At 43.5% G+C, this 20529-nt stretch overlaps 1 protein-coding gene across 4 annotated transcripts in view; it reads right to left on the reverse strand.

The window, feature by feature from the left end:
- Nucleotides 1-2360: 2360 nt before the first annotated feature.
- Nucleotides 2361-20529, reverse strand: part of NTN1 (netrin 1) — a 119446-nt gene continuing 101277 nt past the window's right edge. For 2 of the 4 annotated variants that reach the window (XM_069750637.1, XM_069750638.1), the window contains exons 6-7: nt 17251-17325; nt 2361-3494 (exon numbers count right to left, since the gene is read on the reverse strand). In XM_069750637.1, coding sequence (XP_069606738.1) covers nt 3166-3494; nt 17251-17325 — 404 coding nt within the window. In that variant the 3' untranslated portion in view covers nt 2361-3165. The remainder of the gene's footprint in view (nt 3495-17250; nt 17326-20529) is intronic. The other 2 variants (XM_069750639.1, XM_069750640.1) reach the window with 2 other exon arrangements.

Below are 20529 nucleotides of genomic sequence, written 5' to 3' on the forward strand. Positions count from 1 at the left end.
TGCTCATAATCCCGTAATTGCAAGATAATGTTATTTCATTGAGAAACAAGTTGTCTTGTGTCAATACCACCACACAAGTCCTCACCAGCTCGTAACACATGTAACTTCAACAAATTAATCCATTTACTGAAACCGCAGGCACAGGCGTTACTTGTGCCCTTGTGAGAAGAGCTTCATGTTTAACTTCTGACCCCTGAACGGATGCACCGCAGGGTAATCCTCTCCAATTAACTGGGCAAATAGAGCATCTGAAGTCCAGGAAAAGGTATTTAAGAGTGGTTTCCAGGACATGCGGACAAGTATTACTGTAAGAGGGTCCGCGCTTTGACCCTTACTGAGGAGATGAAACCATAACCTGCAATAATTATATCTCATTTGCCGCTAGAAACGTTGTTCTGAATTTCTGAAGGTTACGGAAATTTTTGTATTCTTCCGATGGTTCTCCTTCTAACATTCAGTGTTTTTGAGACGTCCTGGAAAGGTACAGAAGGTTATTCCAAAATCCATCACACATCCTGATCCCACCATTCCAAACAACCAGATCCTGTCCCTGTGCCAAGACAAACTCCAATTAACTCTGCCATGATCTTTTCCTTTGAAAGGGGAATTTAGGACTAGTATTTACGCATAAAAAGGAAATTTACAAGGCAGATTGTTTAATAGCAGGTTATATTTAGTCCATAGTGCCAAACTCTACCCTTATAACCTCTGCCTATATTTAAAGTGTCCTTGTTGTATGCTTGGTTATTCTATGTGCTGAATCTGTTATCAAAAAGTGTATCTTGGAAACAGATGAGGTGACGTAGACGTAGGCACACCAGTAGTATGGGGCACATGAAGGGACAGACTTTTTCAATCACTGGCTGCCAAAATAACTCCAAGTTAATATATGTTAAAGTAGAGTAGCGGTCTGACCTCACTGGTGAATAAAACAAAGAGATACCCCTCTTAAGTCTATGCATTAGCCTGAAGTTTATGGAGAAAAACAGAAGAATAGTGTCATAACCAACTTGCTTTAGCCAATGGTGGTGGTAGTTGGCACCTATTAGACCGTTTAAAGCCCCATACACATTAGAAAAACTTGTCCAAACTTGGAGATTTTGGCCAGAATGGATGTCCATCTTATCTTAGTGGTGACCAATGACTTTCCTCTGACAAATGATGTCTGGGGCGGAAAGTTAAGTGACCACCGAGCGTGCATGTTGGGAGGGAACTCTTGTCAGACAAATGAGCAAATGTTGTATAGGGTTAATAGGGACCTCAATAAATATTACGGATGGGGGGAAAAAATGGTTTGGACCTGTAGTTACTGAAGATAAATCTACAACCCAGATTCCAGAGAGAACATTCTGGTGCACACTGGATTTCGAAATATATGAAAAAAACAAAAATGTCCATGTTGCCAACAAAAAATGATCATCCATGTTTTATTTTTTTGTGGCACTCTTCGATCTGAACTCTGGTTGTTCCACCGAGAATGTCAGTGTTTGTGGTCAATGACTTTGACTTGTTTTAATCGCCTAATGTAACCTGGCGGGAATCGTGCTACCAATTAAGAACAAAGTGGTTTTTGAAGAGCGAGACATGTCATGAAATTTTTCCAACAAATCCACAGGAGATTATTTCCAGATTTCCATTTTATAGACCATGACTATGGAAGACATGTGTGCTGTAGACATAACCATGACTGTTCTTAGTTGTCGGATCACTGTGGGACGTTTCCATTAATAAATTTCCACCGTCTGCATCTTCTCACCATTCACAACCACCAACAGACAATCCAACCTGTACATGATAACTTACGCCTCTTCTCGACAGCACCTAGGCTTTTTTTTACATGGTTGTGTTTTTGACTGTGTCCCTTCTGCGTACGTTTTTATTCCGAAACTGGAGTGGAACCAAATTTTGTTTTGCTTTCCCTTTATTGGGGACACGAATAAGAGGCTCTTAGCTATGTCCTCAGTTCCTTTGTATATTCAGAAGCAAAATAGTGGCGTGACAGGTTCACTAGTGATATGGATGTTCCCAGCTATACATCACTAAATCTAACTTTCAGTTAATCATGTGCCACAGGGGCTTAAAATTGATAATGAAACCCCTCTAAAAAGGAGCATATTAAAAACACAAAATAAAAATAAAAAATACATGTGTCCTGGACATCTGGGTCTAAACACAAGCTACATCAACTCCATATATTTTTTTTTCTTAAATCAGTATATATATAATAATCTCTGCTGACAAGTTTACTTTATCCCCCTCCCACCCCAGTCCTGACCGGCTAATACTGTCAATCCTGTATGCAATGCTATGTACAGGGTGAATGGGTAATGGGGGGGAGTTAATAAACATATACAAAAACACAACATAAAGAAAAAAGTTATTTCAATGATTTACATACTTAAAATGTTAGGATTTATATCTTTTTTTTTACAAATTATTTTTTTCCTAGGTTTTTTTGTATACCTAGCAGTCAGCACCTATTGGAAAAGATTTAAAAAAAAATGTTGTGGTAGGGGGGTGCGGAGGTGCAAGAATGCCAATCCCAAAACTCAAGAATAGTGCTGCTTTTAACCCTTTTGTTGTTGCCTGTTTTCATGTGTGGCTATCAACAAAAATATTCAGGTTACTAAACTGCTAGGAGGGGTTGTCTATCCCCATTCCATCTCAATGGAAAAGAAGCCAGAGGGCTTTGTCTTTGCGGAACGTGAGAAATGTTTTTACAATTAATGACTCACAACGTAGAAGATACTGAACAGGTGCAAATTTCACAGCTTGCATGGCCATAAATCTCTCCGCTAAAACTGTTTGGCCCCCCCCATCTCCCCCCCGAAACCCAGTCCCATCCCTCCCTTCCCGTCGCTCTCATTTCTTCTCTCAGTCCTGTGATCTGGTCTCTGTGAATCAACTCTACATATTAGGTGCAAACGCATCAGTTCCATAATTAAGTGACCCTCCCTTGTCCTCTCTTTTTTTTTTCAATGACCAGCTTTGATAAGCGAGTTTTTAGCCTCCTTTCTGGGAAAATAATGAAAAAAAAGTAAAAAATAATTCTACTCGATAAAACCTATCTGCTCCAGACTCTACAGCAAGCAGCAATTACGGTCCTCCCTCACTCTTCTACATAACTCTGGATTCTCCTTCGAGGGCCATCAGTCTTCTAAGCCTCTAGGCTTTCTTGCACTTTCCTTTTTTTTCTCGCTGTTGGAATTTTCTCAGCCTTCTTGCCCATGTGTCTCTCCACTGTATGACCAAGCTGGTCTTGTCTGCCACCACCCCATTTTGGTCAGGTAAGTCCTCGTCATTGCCCAGGAGCAGATACTTCTTCATAGGCTTGAGTTTTGGACACTTGCAGGCAATGTCTTTGGAACGAATCCAAAGGTTTTGGTCGCCTCGACGGATTCGATTGGTTCCTTGTTTATAAACCGAGATGACGTTGACTGTGAATTTCCACCAATCTCCTACTTTGTCCGCTTTCAAGATATGGATCTGAATCGCTGTAAGACAAGAGTGACAAGTACATTAGTCACTGAGCCCGGGTTAGATGAATTGCAGTATAGTAATGGCTGAAATTACAGATTTGGACATTTTTGGAAGATACAATTTAGGGCACAAAGGTTCTTCACATCTCCGTTCACCTCTAAATATATTCTGAACATTTTTCCTTCATGACAACACTCCCAGCTTCTTTGATTGCACTACAAATGTCATCTCCTGTACTCCACCCATGACAGATGACCTTGTGTTCAGAACAGTATTAATACTGAACCGAGTGCCAAAGGACCATGTATGTTTTTGTGTTCACAGCAATGACATCTCCCCTATCCTGCCTTCATAACCACGAATATCAGGAATCCTATTTAATAATGGATGCTCCTAAACTTTTATCTTCGGGGCTTTGTTATTGCACGTGGAAGCAGTATTATAGTAGTTATATTCTTGCACATAGGGGCAGTATTATAGTAGTTTTATTCTTGTACATAGGGGGCAATATTATAGTAGGTATATTCATGTACATAGGGGACAGTGTTATAGTAGTTATATACTTATACACAGGTGGCACTATTATAGTAGTTATATTCTTGGACATAGGTGACATTATTATAGTAGTTATATTTTTGTACATGGGGGCAGTATTACAGTAGTTATATTCTTGTACATGGGGCAGTAGCGTAGCTATCGGGGGGCAGAGGGGGCGGTGACCCGGAGCTACGCTATGTAACTATATCGGCCTGCACATCGCACCGATACAAATACATTTTGCAGCAGAGCAGGGAGAATCGATCTGCCTGCACTGCCACTCTGCCACTATGGGGCCACTGAGCAGATGGTGGGGGGCCCAGTGCCAGCCGTGGCACCCCCACCCGTCATCACAGGGTCACCTGTATCGGCTAGATTCCGATACAGCTGACCGCATTGATGAGAGAAGGATCGTTACACTCCCTCTCCCATCATCCCCCTGTTAGCGTCTGAAATCACCAACGCCAACACTGACAAGGGTCACGATGACATCACTACTTGGCGCCCGCTGTCTGGAGATGTGCAGGCACTCAGAACACCGCGGGAACAAGGGCAAGGGGAAGAAGAGAGGTGAGTATTGGATTTATTTCTTTTTATTGGATGCATTACACTATACAGGCCCATGGAGAGTGCATTACATTATACAGGCCATGGGGAGAGCATTATACTATACAGGCCTATGGGGAGTGCATCATACTATACAGGCCTATGGAGAGTGCATTACACTATACATGCCTATGGGGAGAGCATTATACTATACAGGCCTATGGAGAGTGCATTACACTATACAAGCCTATGGGGAGTGCATTATACTATACAGGTTGCCTAATGGGGATGCACTATACTGTACTGGCTGCCTATGGGGGTGCATTATACTGTACTGGCTGACTAGGGGGGTGCATTATACTATACAGGCCTATGGAGAGTGCATTATACTATACAGGCCTATGGAGAGTGCATTACACTATGCAGGCCTATGGGGAGTACATTATACTATACAGGCCTATGGGGAGAGCATTACACTGCACAGGCCAATGGAGAGTGCATTACACTATACAGGACTATGAGGAGTGCATTATACTATACAGGCCTATAGGGAGTGCATTATACTATACAGGTCTATGGGGAGTGCATTATACTATGAAGGCCTATAGGGAATGCATTATACTATACAGGCCTATAGGGAATGCGTTATACTATACAGGCCTATGGGGAGTACATTATACTATATGTACATTATACATTATACTAGATTGTGGCCCGATTCTAACGCATCGGGTATTCTAGAATATGCATGTCCCTGTTGTATATGGACAATGATGATTCCAGAATTCGCGGCAGAGTGTGCCCGTCGCTGATTGGTCGAGGCAACCTTTATGACATCATCGTTGCCATGGCAACCATTATGACATCTACATCGATACTGTGCCCGTCGCTGATTGGTCGAGGCGAATTCGCGGCAGACTGTGCCCGTCGCTGATTGGTCGAGGCAACCTTTATGACATCATCGTCGCCATGCTGTGCCCGTCGCAATCAGAGACGCGGGATTTCCAGGACAGACAGACAGAAAAACCCTTAGACAATTATATATATAGACTAGATTGTGGCCCGATTCTAACGCATCGGGTATCCTAGAATATGCATGTCCCCGTAGTATATGGACAATGATGATTCCAGAATTCGCGGCAGATTGTGCCCGTCGCTGATTGGTCGAGGCAACCTTTATGACATCATCGTCGCCATGGCAACCATTATGACATCTACGTCGATACTGTGCCCGTCGCTGAATCAGAAACGTGGGATTTCTACGTCCTTTGTGACATCATCGTCGCTGTGCCCGTCTCTGATTGGTCGAGGCCTGGCGGCCTCGACCAATCAGAGACGCGGGATTTCCAGGACAGACAGAAAGACAGACAGAATCTAAGGGTTTTTCCGTCTGTCTGTCTGTCTTTCTGTCTGTCCTGGAAATCCCGCGTCTCTGATTGGTCGAAGCCGCCAGGCCTCGACCAATCAGAGACGGGCACAGCGACGATGATGTCACAAAGGACGTAGAAATCCCACGTTTCTGATTCAGCGACGGGCACAGTATCGACGTAGATGTCATTAATGGTTGCCATGGCGACGATGATGTCATAAAGGTTGCCTCGACCAATCAGCGACGGGCACAGTCTGCCGCGAATTCTGGAATAATCATTGTCCATATACTACGGGGACATGCATATTCTAGAATACCTGATGCGTTAGAATCTAAGGGTTTTTCCGTCTGTCTGTCTAACGCATCGGGTATTCTAGAATATGCATGTCCCCGTAGTATATGGACAATGATTATTCCAGAATTCGCGGCAGACTGTGCCCGTCGCTGATTGGTCGAGGCAACCTTTATGACATCATCGTCGCCGTGGCAACCATTATGACATCTACGTCGATACTGTGCCCGTCGCTGAATCAGAAACGTGAGATGTCTACGTCCTTTATGACATCATCGTCGCTGTGCCCGTTGCTGATTGGTCGAGGCCTAGTGGCCTCGACCAATCAGAGATGCGGGATGTCTACATCGATGCTGTGCCGGTCAGACAGACAGAAAGACAGACAGACGGAAAAACCCTTAGAAAATTATATATATAGATATAGTTTATACACATATATTACATATATTATATGTTCTGCAGGACTGGTATCTACCACCGACCAAATGGCGGTAACATCCATGTTGGTCTTTATTTTCAGTAACACCACGGTCATCTGCTGAGATTCTCCTACATCCACTATTAGAGTGCGTCACCCAGTTGTAATTATGGTTACCTGGTTAGGGGCCCACTCAGAAGCTTCGTCCCCCTGAACCAAAACCTTAGCTACACCTCTGACATAGGGAGCAGTTTTATAGAAGTTATATTTTTGTACATAGGGACATTATAGTAGTTAAATACTACAAGACCCCGTTTGCAATTAGTATAGATTATGCATTCCTGTGCAGTAACTAAAAGGTATTTTGATGCATATTGGCCTCATACAGTTGTGCTCAAAAGTTTACATTCCCTGGCAGAATTTTTGCTTTCTTGGCCTTTTTTTCAGAGATTATGAATGATAACACCAAAACTTTTTTTCCACTCATGGTTAGTGGTTGGGTGAAGCCATTTATGGTCAAACTACTGTGTTTTCTCTTTTTAAAAGGTATCGTTTCTCCTTGCGGAAATTGACATGCTAATCATGCCGAGATGAGGAGACTTAAGGTACCGTCACACTTAGCGACGCTGCAGCGATACCGACAACGATCCGGATCGCTGCAGCGTCGCTGTTTGGTCGCTGGAGAGCTGTCACACAGACCGCTCTCCAGCGACCAACGATCCCAAGGTCCCCGGTAACCAGGGTAAACATCGGGTAACTAAGCGCAGGGCCGCGCTTAGTAACCCGATGTTTACCCTGGTTACCATCCTAAAAGTAAAAAAAACAAACACTACATACTTCCCTACAGCCGTCTGTCCTCCAGCGCTGTGCTCTGCACTCCTCCTGTACTGGCTGTGAGCACAGCGGCCGGAAAGCAGAGCGGTGATGTCACCGCTCTGCTTTCCGGCTGACCGACGCTCACAGCCAGTACAGGAGGAGTGCAGAGGACAGACGGCTGTAGGTAAGTATGTAGTGTTTGTTTTTTTTACTTTTAGGATGGTAACCAGGGTAAACATCGGGTTACTAAGCGCGGCCCTGCGCTTAGTTACCCGATGTTTACCCTGGTTACCAGTGAAGACATCGCTGAATCGGTGTCACACACGCCGATTCAGCGATGTCTGCGGGGAGTCCAGCGACCAAATAAAGTTCTGGACTTTCTTCCCCGACCAGCGACAGCACAGCAGGGGCCTGATCGCTGCTGCCTGTCACACTGGACGATATCGCTAGCGAGGACGCTGCAACGTCACGGATCGCTAGCGATATCGTCTAGTGTGACGGTACCTTTAAAGCCACAATGCTCCTCACACAGCCAAACCAGATCTCCACTTTGCATAATTCTCTTTTTAAATCATATTGACAACCCAAAACATCCAAATGACCCTGATCAAAAGTTCACATACCCTGGTGATTTTGGCCTGATAACATGCACAGAAGTTGACACAAATGGGTTTGAATGGAGACAGACTGTTGCATCATTCATCCAGCCACTGATGTTTCTGAATTGTAAGTCATTGGGAAAGCAAAATAATTGTCAACGGATCTATGGGAAAATGTAACTGAACTGTATAAAACAGGAAAGCGATACAAAAAGATATCCAAGGAATTGATAATGCCAGACAGCAGCGTTCAAACTGTGATTAACAAATGGAAAATCAGGGACTCTGTGAAAAAAGAACCACGGTCAGGTAGACCAACAAAAATGAGTGGAGAAAAAGACTTGGTGTTATCATTCATATTCTCTGAAAAAAAGGCCAAGAAAGCAAAAATTCTGCCGGGGTATGTAAACTTTTGAACACAATTGTATATGCCCACTCTTTTATCATATGTTTTAGGGGGGATAATAATACTCTATAGTGTCTATGATTTGTTCTGAATTTGTCAGTACATTTCACGATTATATCTTCTAATTTTTTGTAGATTTTTTTTTCAAGGGTTGATCCCACAGAAGTGCATAAAATGCACTGCCCTGTACTGATGATGAGGAGCAAAAGCCCCCAAACAGCATTATACAGATTGTTCTCTGGTTTGGTTGATGCAAGAGTTTTCTTCTTTCTGTTGGGGAGCTAACCTGTATATGTTTTCCCCATGGTGTATCTCCTGTATGTAAATTTAGGTCTCTAAAACCAGAGTCCTTCATCCCCACAATTTCCAGAACTACAATATACTAAAATATGGACTGCTATAGAAGTTCTGAAATGACAGTAACAGGTAGTAAGGGGTATAGGTTTAGGGTTGGGTGGGATCAGTAAGCAGTGAATGCCGCCAGTGTCAGTAGCAGTTCTCTCCAGATAATTAGGACATTTCATGCTCAATTAGCGCAAACGTCTACTAGAGTAATACATCTTTACAGTAATTTGTTACTATTTTTTAAGACACCTTCTTTATAAATCTGCCTTGTGTGTTTTCGACCTTACCCACTATACACGATAATACTGGAGAAATTAATAATGGCCACTTGTTGCCATATACAACCTTTTAGAAAGTCTCCCATACATCTGAACCTACAGAACGTACTCCAAGGGGTAAATGGTGACTTAAAAAAATAATAAAAACATCAAACCTTCAGCCGAATCGCCTCAACCAAAAACACATTGGGGGGATTTATCATTCTCCAGCACCAGTAGGGGTCACAAATTACGCTGCACGCCATTTTTGTGGCATATTTTGTAACTTACTAGTTTATTTTACTTTTCTACAAAAATGGTCATAAATTATAGTGCAACCTTACACCAGCCCGTGACTGGCAGAGATTTGATTTTATGGTTATTGCATGAAAAGTGATGCGAGGGTCTCAGTGTGGCGCAGTGAGGGTCTTAGCAATTAAGGTGCATCTCAGTGCGGCACACTTTTAATTAATCATGTAATAATAATCCCCCCATTGTGTGAGCAGGTGGTCATCCATGTATGTGGTAGGAACCTGAGCCGGGATATCTGGCCTTGGATTAGGATGCAGCCATCCCACCAATAGTCAGGAATTGTCTCAGAAATGGATCCCTGACTTTTCCCGGTGAGAAGATCCAGCCACCGCCACAACTGGATCCGTAACAGGAGGCTTTAGTGACCAGTCTGCACAGGAACGCAAGAACCTTCTAGCTTCCTGCTGGGGGGGAGGGAGCAAGACACCTTTGGAAAAAACAACATTCTCAATCCTAAAGTCTTCCAGAATTTCTTATTTCACCTTCCAGCTGTGAAAACATGAGAGCAGGCTGTGGATGTGTCACCGGCTGGGGAGGGGGCTACACGTGCTCCCGAAAACGCCGATGGTACCAGCTCCGCCACACACAAGCTTAGGGGATGCTCACACCATATAGACATTTTCAGGATTTTCCACCTGGATTTTCAGCCTGAAAATCCGCAGCTGAATACAGTACCAGCAAAGTGGATGAGATTTCTGTAATCTCATCCGCATGTTGGTTTTATCTTTTTAAATGACCTGTTTTTTTGGATTTTTCCATTTCAATTTCACTCACGTATTTGTTTTTTTTTATGTGTCTGTGCAGATCTTTGCGGATTTACTGATCAAAGTGTCCGCAGCTCACCCACAATGTGTGAACTTACCCCAACTGGATATTTGTAGCCAGGTTTCCATTGCTATTGGGATTCCTGTTTTTTTTCTCCTATAAGTCATGAAGTGGATCTGTAAAACCTCGCCCACATGTATGGTCCTGCACTCTATGCTGCGGAATCCATACGGAAAATAGTCGCCGACTATGCCACGTACATGCCGTGCCAGGTGTGAAAGGTGGCCATACGCATTAGATGAATGTCGACCACACCTGTCGATTTTAGTGGGACCATGTAATTTGTATGAGGGGTGTCCTAACTCTGGCCTGAAAAGAATATGTGGCAGAAAAGGATTGGACATGTTGGATTTAAACATGCCCGATCCGCTGTTCTCTAGGATAAGTTGTCACCAGGGGAGCGCGTAAGCTGCTTATCCGCCTCTCCCCAAGAAGAACACATGCACGCTCAGCCGAGCCCAGTTTTCTAAGATTTATGCCCACCATAGTCTGCATTGGGTCTGACTCCCACCTTTTAACCTACGGTTTAGAGTAAACCTCGAAAGCACACCAAGTGAAAGAGCTGTAATACCAGTCACAGCCAGTGGCCAACAGTGGTGCTGTTTCTGGGTGCGGAAGGTAAAACCTCAGGCTGGGGTAACGGTGAGCGAGCAGGGCAATTTTATATAGTTCGCTGCATATTAACGTCCACCAGATCAGGAAACCTTTTGGGCAGAGGATCCATGTTCCGCTTTTTTTAATGGTGCACCTAGACCAGTTTCCAGATTGCCGCTCTCTGTCAGTGAATAGCACCATGAGACTCTGAGCGCTCTTTGGTAACTTGTTTTATGGTCAAAATGTTTTTCAGCCTCGGACTACGAAGGTGAAATTTTCCATTCAATGACAGCAAGCGGACATTACGAGAACTGTAAGGAATTCCTACAATGAAGATGCGACCGGACATTTTAACCCTTTCTACAGGTATAATAGCAGTCAGACACCATGGCATAAAGTCCCCCCTACAGGGACAGGACAGGCGATGGAGGCCGAGCTTTTGCGGCTTTCCTTTCATCTCCGTTCCCCTTGGATAGGACCCTTCCCCGCGTCCCTCTGCAGCTTGGCAGTACCTCGGCCCCCCTGCCACTTCCAGGCCGCGATACTATTTGTAAGCGGGGCGTAGCTGCATGGCCTATCCTTCTAGATTCCCCCTCCGCCCTTCCAGTCTCTCTGGGAAAGTTGGCAGCTCCCGCTTCCCCTCCATACAAAGCCGTGCCCTTCCAAGCCACAGAGATCAGACACCAGCGGATTAACCGTCCGTTCAGGAAAAGGAGCCCTCACGCTGAGGTGAAATAGCTGCGGTTTGTAAGTGAGCGGACGTATTAAATGGAGCAGCAGGCGTCCCCCTTAGATGCCCATTTGAGGATTGTCAGGCACCCCCCGCCGGGCGGCAGAATGCGGCACGTCAGGATTTTTTACTCTCTTCTTTCTGCAGCCGCGCAGGCGGTTTTTCTTGTCAGTACGCGGTGGCGGCGGGCCAAGGCCTTGTACAGAAAAGCTTGTCTTCTCATCTGCACCCGAGGAGGCAGAGTAAGGGCAGAGCACACAGCGGGAGAAACTAAATAGTCGTCTCCGGTGCCCACTGCGCTTTCCAAACCCCTCGCTCCGAGCAAAGGGGGCAGCAGCGGATTACAGCTCCATTTTCGTTGCACCATCCTTAGTTTAAAGATCTCTGAGGGATCTCACATGAGACATAAGTTGTCACCACAGCAGATCCCGCCACGCCGTGAGAATGTGGGCTGTGCCATGCAAAGTGGGGCATTCATTCAATCACTGCGGTTTTGTTCCCCCCCCCCCCCAAATAATGCTCCATTATCCCATCGGGCACCAATTAGTATGCAAATCCTAAAATGGACTTGTTTCTGGAAAGCTACTTTACAACCCTCGATATTAGGCCATACATCTCATTCATGAGGAGACCACAAGTGCATGGCTTCTCCCAGCTCTGTGGGGGAACTCTGCTCCAGAAGAAATCAAAGGCTGTAGACACCGTCAGGGCTTTTACTTGCCTAAATGAGTGTGTTTTGGATTAAAAATACTTTTTTTGCAATTGGATTGTATATTTTTTTTATTCGCTGCCCATTGCTGGCTGCTGAATTTGAGTTAACTGAGAATCTGTCAGTGAGCTCCCTCGGACAGAGAGTTTGTAACTTTTCTATGTCTTTTTCTGAGCTCCTCTCAGCTGATTTATGACCACAACAAACTTCAGCTGATAATGTATAATTGGATAGGAAAAGTTGTATTTGTTGGACCTCTGCATTTTTTTTTTCAACCAGGAGCTCACTGACCGATTCCCCAGTTAACTCACTCTGCAGCCAGCAATAAGCAAAACAAAGGCTATACAGAAAACATGGATTTTTATAATACATGCATTTAAACGAAACCTGACAGCTGATTAATGCTGCCCAAACCACGAGCAGCAGGAATCAGACACCAGCTCCGTCATTTCAGGCAGAAATGTTTTACTCTGATTTGTTGCTGCATTTAATAACCGTCCGGGACCCCAGCGTCTTCACCGCAAACCAGCTGCCAGGTTCACTTATTGATCTCCCATCTGACAGCAGCATAAAGTAAGTGCAATGACCCCGATCCCAGTAATGTGGCACTTATTGGGCTTCTTGCTGTAGTTTTGACTATGCACTGTTTTATCTACTTCTGCAGCTCTGCTAGTATTCTCATTGACAAGCTCTTCCTATGAAGAACTCAATATTCATAAGCATCCCCCACTGTTTGGCAGTTTTCTGCCTATGCAAAGTGTAGGCAGCATGCTGTAAGTCTCTGGTGTCTGTGGGGTTAGATGGAGCTCAGCACTGGGAGGATGGTGATATTATCAAAACTATGGTGAGGAGCCCAGTAAGTGACCCAGCACTAGAATCAGGGTCTGTGTATTTCATGCTGCTCTCCGATCGGGAAGCTTAAAACTGGTGACAGATTCGCTTTCGGGTCAGTGCAAACGCTACAGATTCTGCAACGGAAAATGGCTTCCGTTCATCTGAATGTGGCTGCGCCAGAGAAATCGGAAAGTTTCAGATCTTTCCGCAACAATATCTGCATCAAGTACTCCCAATGTACAGTGACCCTGGTTACTGGGTTTTCAAAGTTTTATTAGGAAACTCCTGTGAATCTGACACCTTCATTTCTGCATCAAAACTGCTATGTCTGGCATGAATGCTGGGTCGTGGCAGTTGCCTTTGAATTCCCGTGCTTGCACAATAATCCTTTTTGGGCTGCTCCTCTTCTTCCAGAGGTGTCCACCAGCGTGGCTGATCATGTGCAATGGAGGCCACGGTGACCCCGATCGTGCGATGAAGCGGTGAACAGCGTGTCAATCATCTAGATGTAGGCAGAACTGCTGCCCAAAGTCATGAATCCGCTGGACTTCTCCTATGCCGGTGATCATTACCAAACGGAACAGGACACTACCGATAATAGGCAACCACTTTTATTTAGTGACTGTACATAAAGGCACGGTTTTGGTGTAAAAAGGGATGTGACAGGTGGTCCTGTGTACAAAAAAAAATAGGCCATTTCCATAGACCATATTATGGGAATCACAGCTCCTCTGTCCATGATCCTCTCCTCTTGGCGAGAGTGTAAAGTGGTTGGACAGAGCATCTGTCTCTCAGGAGGACCTGTCCTGCATCATCCAGATGAGGAATATAGGCATAGTGTAATACTCAATTTAGCCTGTGGTGGTGCTGTAGGGAAATTGAACTTCTGAGAACTAGAAATTGTCCTAAGTGGAGTCCTCCTCCCACCAGCGTGAACAGAGTGGCTGAGAAGACCAACTCTTACCCTGGAGGATCCATCATGAATGGACTGCAATCATTGTGGTTCCAGCAGCAGAACATCATGTAATCCTCATAGAAATGGCACCTATTACTAATGAGGGATTGTCCAAATCGGACCAGTCTGCAGCGTTTCAAGGAAAACAGACTTTGGAGAGCCGACGGCTTCTCCCCACCCGGTTCCTCTGGCCTGATGGGTCTCTCCTAATATATGTGTGCATAGGGAGAGACCTGTCAGTCAAAGGGATCTGGGCGGGGAGATGCAACCAAGGACCAGCAGGGACATTTAGGCCCTGATTCAGTAAAATTGGCATTTTTTACACCAGTTTTAATTAAGGTGAGCGCCAGGGTAAGATGTGCCAATGCTTTAGGAAGCATTAAAGAGAACCTGTCACATGAAAAATGTCTATTAACCTGCAGCTATGGGGTTAATATTCAGATTAATAGCATTCTGAATTGCTCAGTGACGACACTTAGGCCGGCGTCACACTAGCGAGTTTTACGGACGTATGATCGCATAAAATACGTCCATAAAACACGCATTACACATGGCCCAATGATTCTCAATGGGTCAGGTCCTATCAGCCGTATATTATGCACCCGTATTATACGGCTTTCTACGGTCGTACAAAATCGCAGCATGCTGCGTTTGTCACCGTATTGCGCAAAAAATACGCCAATGAAAGTCTATGGGGGCGAGAAAAATACGGATTACACACGGACCAGCAGTGTGACTTGCGAGAAATACGCAGCAGTGTTAGAGAGAAAAGCCGGCAATTCAGTGTGGTGTACAGTAAAATCACACTGACAGCTTACAATAGAATAGGTAGAATAAATGTGTACACATAGAATAGATATATATCTATATATATAATTGTCTAAGGGTTTTTCCGTCTTTCTGTCTGTCCTGGAAATCCCGCGTCTCTGATTGGTCGAGGCCGCCAGGCCTCGACCAATCAGAGACCGGCACAGCATTGACGTAGAAATCCCGCGTCTCTGATTGGCCGAGGCCGCCAGGCCTCGACCAATCAGCAACGGGCAGAGCGACGATGATGTCATAATGGTTGCCATGGCGACGATGATGTCATAAAGGTTGCCTCGACCAATCAGCGACGGGCACAGTCTGCCGCGAATTCTGGAATCATCATTGTCCATATATTACAGGGACATGCATATTCTAGAATACCCGATGCGTTAGAATCGGGCCACAGTCTACTATATATATATATATATATATATATATATATATATATATATATATATATATGTCATTGAGACACATATGTATATATATTAATGTTTCATTCAGCGCTGGATAGCTTAAAAGCCGGTAATTCAATAGCCGGCTTTTGATATCTCCTTCCGAAACCCGACATGATATGAGACATTGGTGGGATATGGGGTAATGAAGGGTTAATGTCACCTTGCTATTGTAAGGTGACATTAAGCCAGATTAATAATGGAGAGGCGTCAATTATGACACCTATCCATTATTAATCCAATAGCATGAAATAGTTAAAAAAAAAAAAAACACACACATTATTACAAATTCTTTTAATGAAATAAACACACAGGTTGTTGGAATATTTTATTAGACTCTTAATCCACCTGAAGACCCTGTAAATCCATCTGAAGGGGTTAAATAATTTTACACCCAGGAGCTCTGCTAATGCAGCTGTGCTCCTGGCTGTAAAACCCCAGCGAATGAATGGAAAGTAGGTCAATGACCTGTAGTTACCTTCATTCGCGGTGATGCGCCCTCTGCTGGATGTCCCTCGAGCGTGGGAAAATATTCAGAAAAGTTCCCAGGCTCGAGTTCATATGAGGACAACCAGCAGAGGGCGCATCACCGCGAATGAAGGTAACTACAGGTCATTGACCTACTTTCCATTCGCTGGGGTTTTACAGCCAGGAGCACAGCTGCATTATAGCAGAGCTCCTGCCTGTAAAAAAATTTAACCCCTTCAGATGGATTTACATCGTGGGACGTGACAGATCATCGGAAGGTATGAGATATTGTTGTTTTTTTATTTTTCCTTTGTTACAGAGCGAGGGTCTTCAGGTGGATTACCAGGATAATAAAATATCCCAACAACCTGTGTATTCATTTCATTAAAATACTTACCCCATATCCCACCGCTACACGGGAATGGGAAGAGAGTGGCCAAGTGCCAGAATAGGTGCATCTTCCAGATGTGCCTTTTCTGGGATGGCTGGGGGCAGATGTTTTTAGCCAGGGATGGGGGGATGGGGGGGGGGGGCAATAACCATGGACCCTCTCCAGGCTATTAATATCTGCCCTCAGTCACTGGCTTTACTACTCTGGCGGAGAAAATTGCGCGGGAGCCCACGCCAATTTTTTCCGCCATTTAACCCTTTAATTTAATAGCTACAGCGCCCAAATTTTGCACATACACACTATTAACATTAGTAGTGTGGAATATGTAAAAAAAATGGGGATATGAGATGGTTTACTGTATGTAAACCATGTCTCATATCATGTCGGGTTTAGGAAGGAGATAGCAAAAGCCGGCAATTGAATTACCGGCTTTAAAGCTATCTCGCGCTGGATGAAATATTAATATATATACATATATGTATATATGTGTCTACTGATATATATATATATATATATATACAGTATATATGTTGTTACGATTTCTTGAGCACATGGATCCATTGTATGTCCGTATGTCGGTTTTGCAAGCCTGCGAGAAAATCTCGCAGTACGGATGCCATACGGATTACATACGGAGGATGCCATGCGCAAAATACGCTGACACACCCTGCCTACGGAGGAGATACGGACAACTATTTTGGGGACTTTTCTGCGTATTACGGCCGTAAATTACGGACCGTATTGTCTTACGCGGAGTGTGACGCCGGCCTTAGACCTCCAGAAACTTAATTCCTCCCGGTAGCATTTGGGTTTCAGTTATGTGGGTGGCACGGGCTCAGTCACTGCTCTGTGTATGGGGCACTGACTGACAGCCGACCCTACTGCTGAGTCGCTGTCAGTCAGTGCTAGGTGTGCTGCACTTGGATGATGAATTCTGCTATCTCTGTGCTCACCCCATGGATTACCATGTATATGTGAAGTAGGATTATAGATCTGGGACTATATATTGGTGATCTACAGATAAAAATGATAATGTTCTTCAATTGGTGGAAGATGACTGCCGAACGTGGAGCTCTTTCAGATCGTACAGATGTGGATTACTCACCGTAATCCTTCTTGCAGTACTTTTTCATGTTGATCTTCAGTTTTCCTTTTGATGCCTTGCAGTAGGAGTCGCAGTCTGTGGGGAGAGAGAAATCCCGATCAATACCGAGCGCTGGATATGTATAGGTCAATCTCTATAATCTCATAATAACCTTTTCTCCAGGGGTCGGACTTCATGGGCCTGTCGTAATTGAGGCAAACTTACACAAGTAGTATTTAGCCAATATTCCTACAAAGTTCTGTAATAAACTCTCTATTTCTGACCGGATAAATGAGGACATTTCTATGTCCCATACCAAGTTTTTGTCAATGGCATCTTGCCTGTCGCCTAGCATCCGATGCTTCTCAATTAGCTTGTGTGCCTGATAATGGATGACTGCTCCCACCAGGGCCAACGCCTCTCATTAACCCCGCAGCTCAGAAACAAGCGAAGTTCAGCTCAGCGCACATTATCTGCCTATTATTCTGCTTGAGCAAGATTGATTGGAGGACAAATCACCACAAATAAACCATGTAATTAGATTAGGCCTCATTATTGTTTTCGGATCCCCCACCTTCACGTCTTCTCCTAGCTTGGAGGTTCTAATTTGACTGCAGGAGAGGAGAAAATTAGATACGCCCATACTTTATTAGCTGAAATTTTTGACCGACTTTCGTAATGAAAAATAAACAAGATGGAAAAAATAAAAATTGTGCAAAATATGAGTGGCAGGATGTATATAATTAGTCCGGCAGCCGTACATTGGGGGTGGATATATCGCATGAGTACAACAGTACTGCATTTATCTCAGGACGCTGTTGTAATTGTTCTATTTTTTCCTCCACCGACTCCGAACATTGGTGAAGTTGCCCCACAGCGTCACTTCTTAGTACATGCCTTCATGTGTACGGTAGTTAATTAATTCCTTTTCTTGACGTGCGGATTCAAACTCAGAACTCGTAGTTTGGCAGGCAGAAACTTTATCAGTGAGGCACAGTATAGTATGTGAGGATTTTCTCTATCTAAAGATCTAAATGAACAGTTCTGAACATTGAGGGCAGACTCGGACTGGCCCACAGGATAACAGGAGATTCCTCTGGTGGGCCTCTGTGCAGGAACCATCTTATATGAGCAGTACTTAGCACAATACACTTGATTAACCATATACAGACAAAGACAGCATTTTATTAATTTAACAATCAACCAAGTTTATTGCTATCAAAATTTGTGAATGAGGATAAAGTCATATTTACATGTAGCTTAAAACTGAGGCCCTTGAGTTGATGTTACCGGTTGGTCCTTTGAACCCCAGTTTGATACTGGTTGGAGGAGTTGCCCCACCACATCTCTTCTGCTTAGTAAATACCTTCATATATAGTGAATTAATTGAATTTCTTAACATGTGAATTCAAACTCACAACCCGTAGAATGATAGGCAGAAACCTTATCAGTGAGCCAAAGTATAATATATGATGATTTTCTCTACCTAAAGAGAGAAATGGTATTTATAGGCATTATGTACTGGTGCATAGAGACACACCTCTATGTATCTCTATATCAGGGGTGAAATAAGTCAGCATTTTTTTTTCTAAAAAAAGAAAAAGAAAAATGTGAAAAAATGTAATTATTATAATTGTTTTACAAATTCGTAAATACCGCAAACATATTTAGTATCCTTGTAATTGAAACAGCCAATACAATACAGTGAAAAGTTTATAAAAGATGATCGATAAATGGCACAAAAAAAGTTGTGTTTTTTTTTTCTTTTATTGATTATTTAACAGCCTTCAGCTTGATTGCGAGCCATGGCGACTTGATGGATGAACGATCTGTAGGAAGATCGATTTTGTGTAAGCCTAGATAGGTCCAACAGGGTTTTCACCATTATCTTGATAGTATCAAGCCATCGGGTTGCTGATCTTCCTCTTTGCCTTGTTCCTTCTGTTCTTCTGACCGTGATGTCCTTCTCCAGTGATTGCGCTCTTCGTATGATCTGTCCAAAGTAGACAAGTCAAAGCTTGGTGATGTTTGCTTTGAGTGACATGTCTGGCTTGATTTGTTCCAAAATTAATTTCTTTGCTCTTCTTGCAATCCATGGTATTGATAACATCCTTCTCCAGCACCAAATTTCGAAGGCATTGATTCTTCTGTCTTGTTTCTTTATCATCCAGGTTTCACATCCGTATGTTACTATGGAAAAGACCAGACTATGTACAAGCTGTGCCTTCATCACCCTTGAAATGTTCCTCAATTTGAAGATCTTGTCCAGTGACATCATTGTTGTTTTGCCCATTATTGCCCTTAAATTGACTTCCAGTGTCATTGCTTCATCTTCAGTGATCATTGATCTGAGTAGGTTGAAATCCTTTACAATTTCCAGTTCGTTGCCGTCCATCTCAAATGTGTCTCCGTCATACCTGGCAGTAGTCTATCTTTTGCCTTCTTTTTTATTGAACCTACAAAAATAAAAATTAGGCACAAATGTAGTATACTTGTTTGGTAGCCCCAGACACAAGTTCTGCTCAGGGGTCCTTTTCTGTCAGGGTCCACCCCTGCAATACGCAGTGGGTTATGTAGAGGAGAGATGGTAAGAGCTGCAGGCCATGAGAAGAACGGCACAAGCAGAGCTTGTAGACATCTCAAACCCTTCCATGATGGTAAATCGTCTCATTTCTGAGCGCTGTATTGAAAAAATGCAGGATTAAGGTGTTTAAAAGTTGGGAGGTCTGGGTGGTTGATAAGAATCTGGACTCCCAGAATTATCACAAAAATCTCTGAAGAATTTTTTTTCTGTATGTACCAGCATTTAAATTGTACACAAAGCTCCTTTTTCTTCTTTTTCTCCCCTCGTCAGATCTTTGTAGTGTGCAGACATGGTTCTCTGTATTGTGATGATAAACTCTCATTTTGGCAATCAAACAATGGTGGGAGATGGAAGTAATTAACAGAACGATGTGTCTTTAAGTCAAGGCCAAAAAGATTGAAAAAAAAAAGAAGCAAAACACTCTTGGCCGTTATTTGCAATATAGAGGGAAAAAATGTGTAACATTTCAATGTAGTGGCTATTTTTATACCCCATAATTCAGCTTGTTGACGTGTGGGATGAAATCAGGAAATTTATGAGCTGAAATAATAGAAAGTGTTGTCAGGAAAGTAAAATAAATTGATGGATTATTGTCTTTTAGTTTTTTATTGTATGATGACTAATGAAAAGGGGAAAAAAATAAAAGGATTTGTTCTTGGACAAAAATTTATTGTAAAAATGTTGCTAATTGAATCTGTAGCCGTTCTTAGTCATTC

Source organism: Ranitomeya imitator, chromosome 2, assembly GCF_032444005.1.
Source record: "Ranitomeya imitator isolate aRanImi1 chromosome 2, aRanImi1.pri, whole genome shotgun sequence".
In the NCBI taxonomy this organism is placed as follows: domain Eukaryota; kingdom Metazoa; phylum Chordata; class Amphibia; order Anura; family Dendrobatidae; genus Ranitomeya; species Ranitomeya imitator.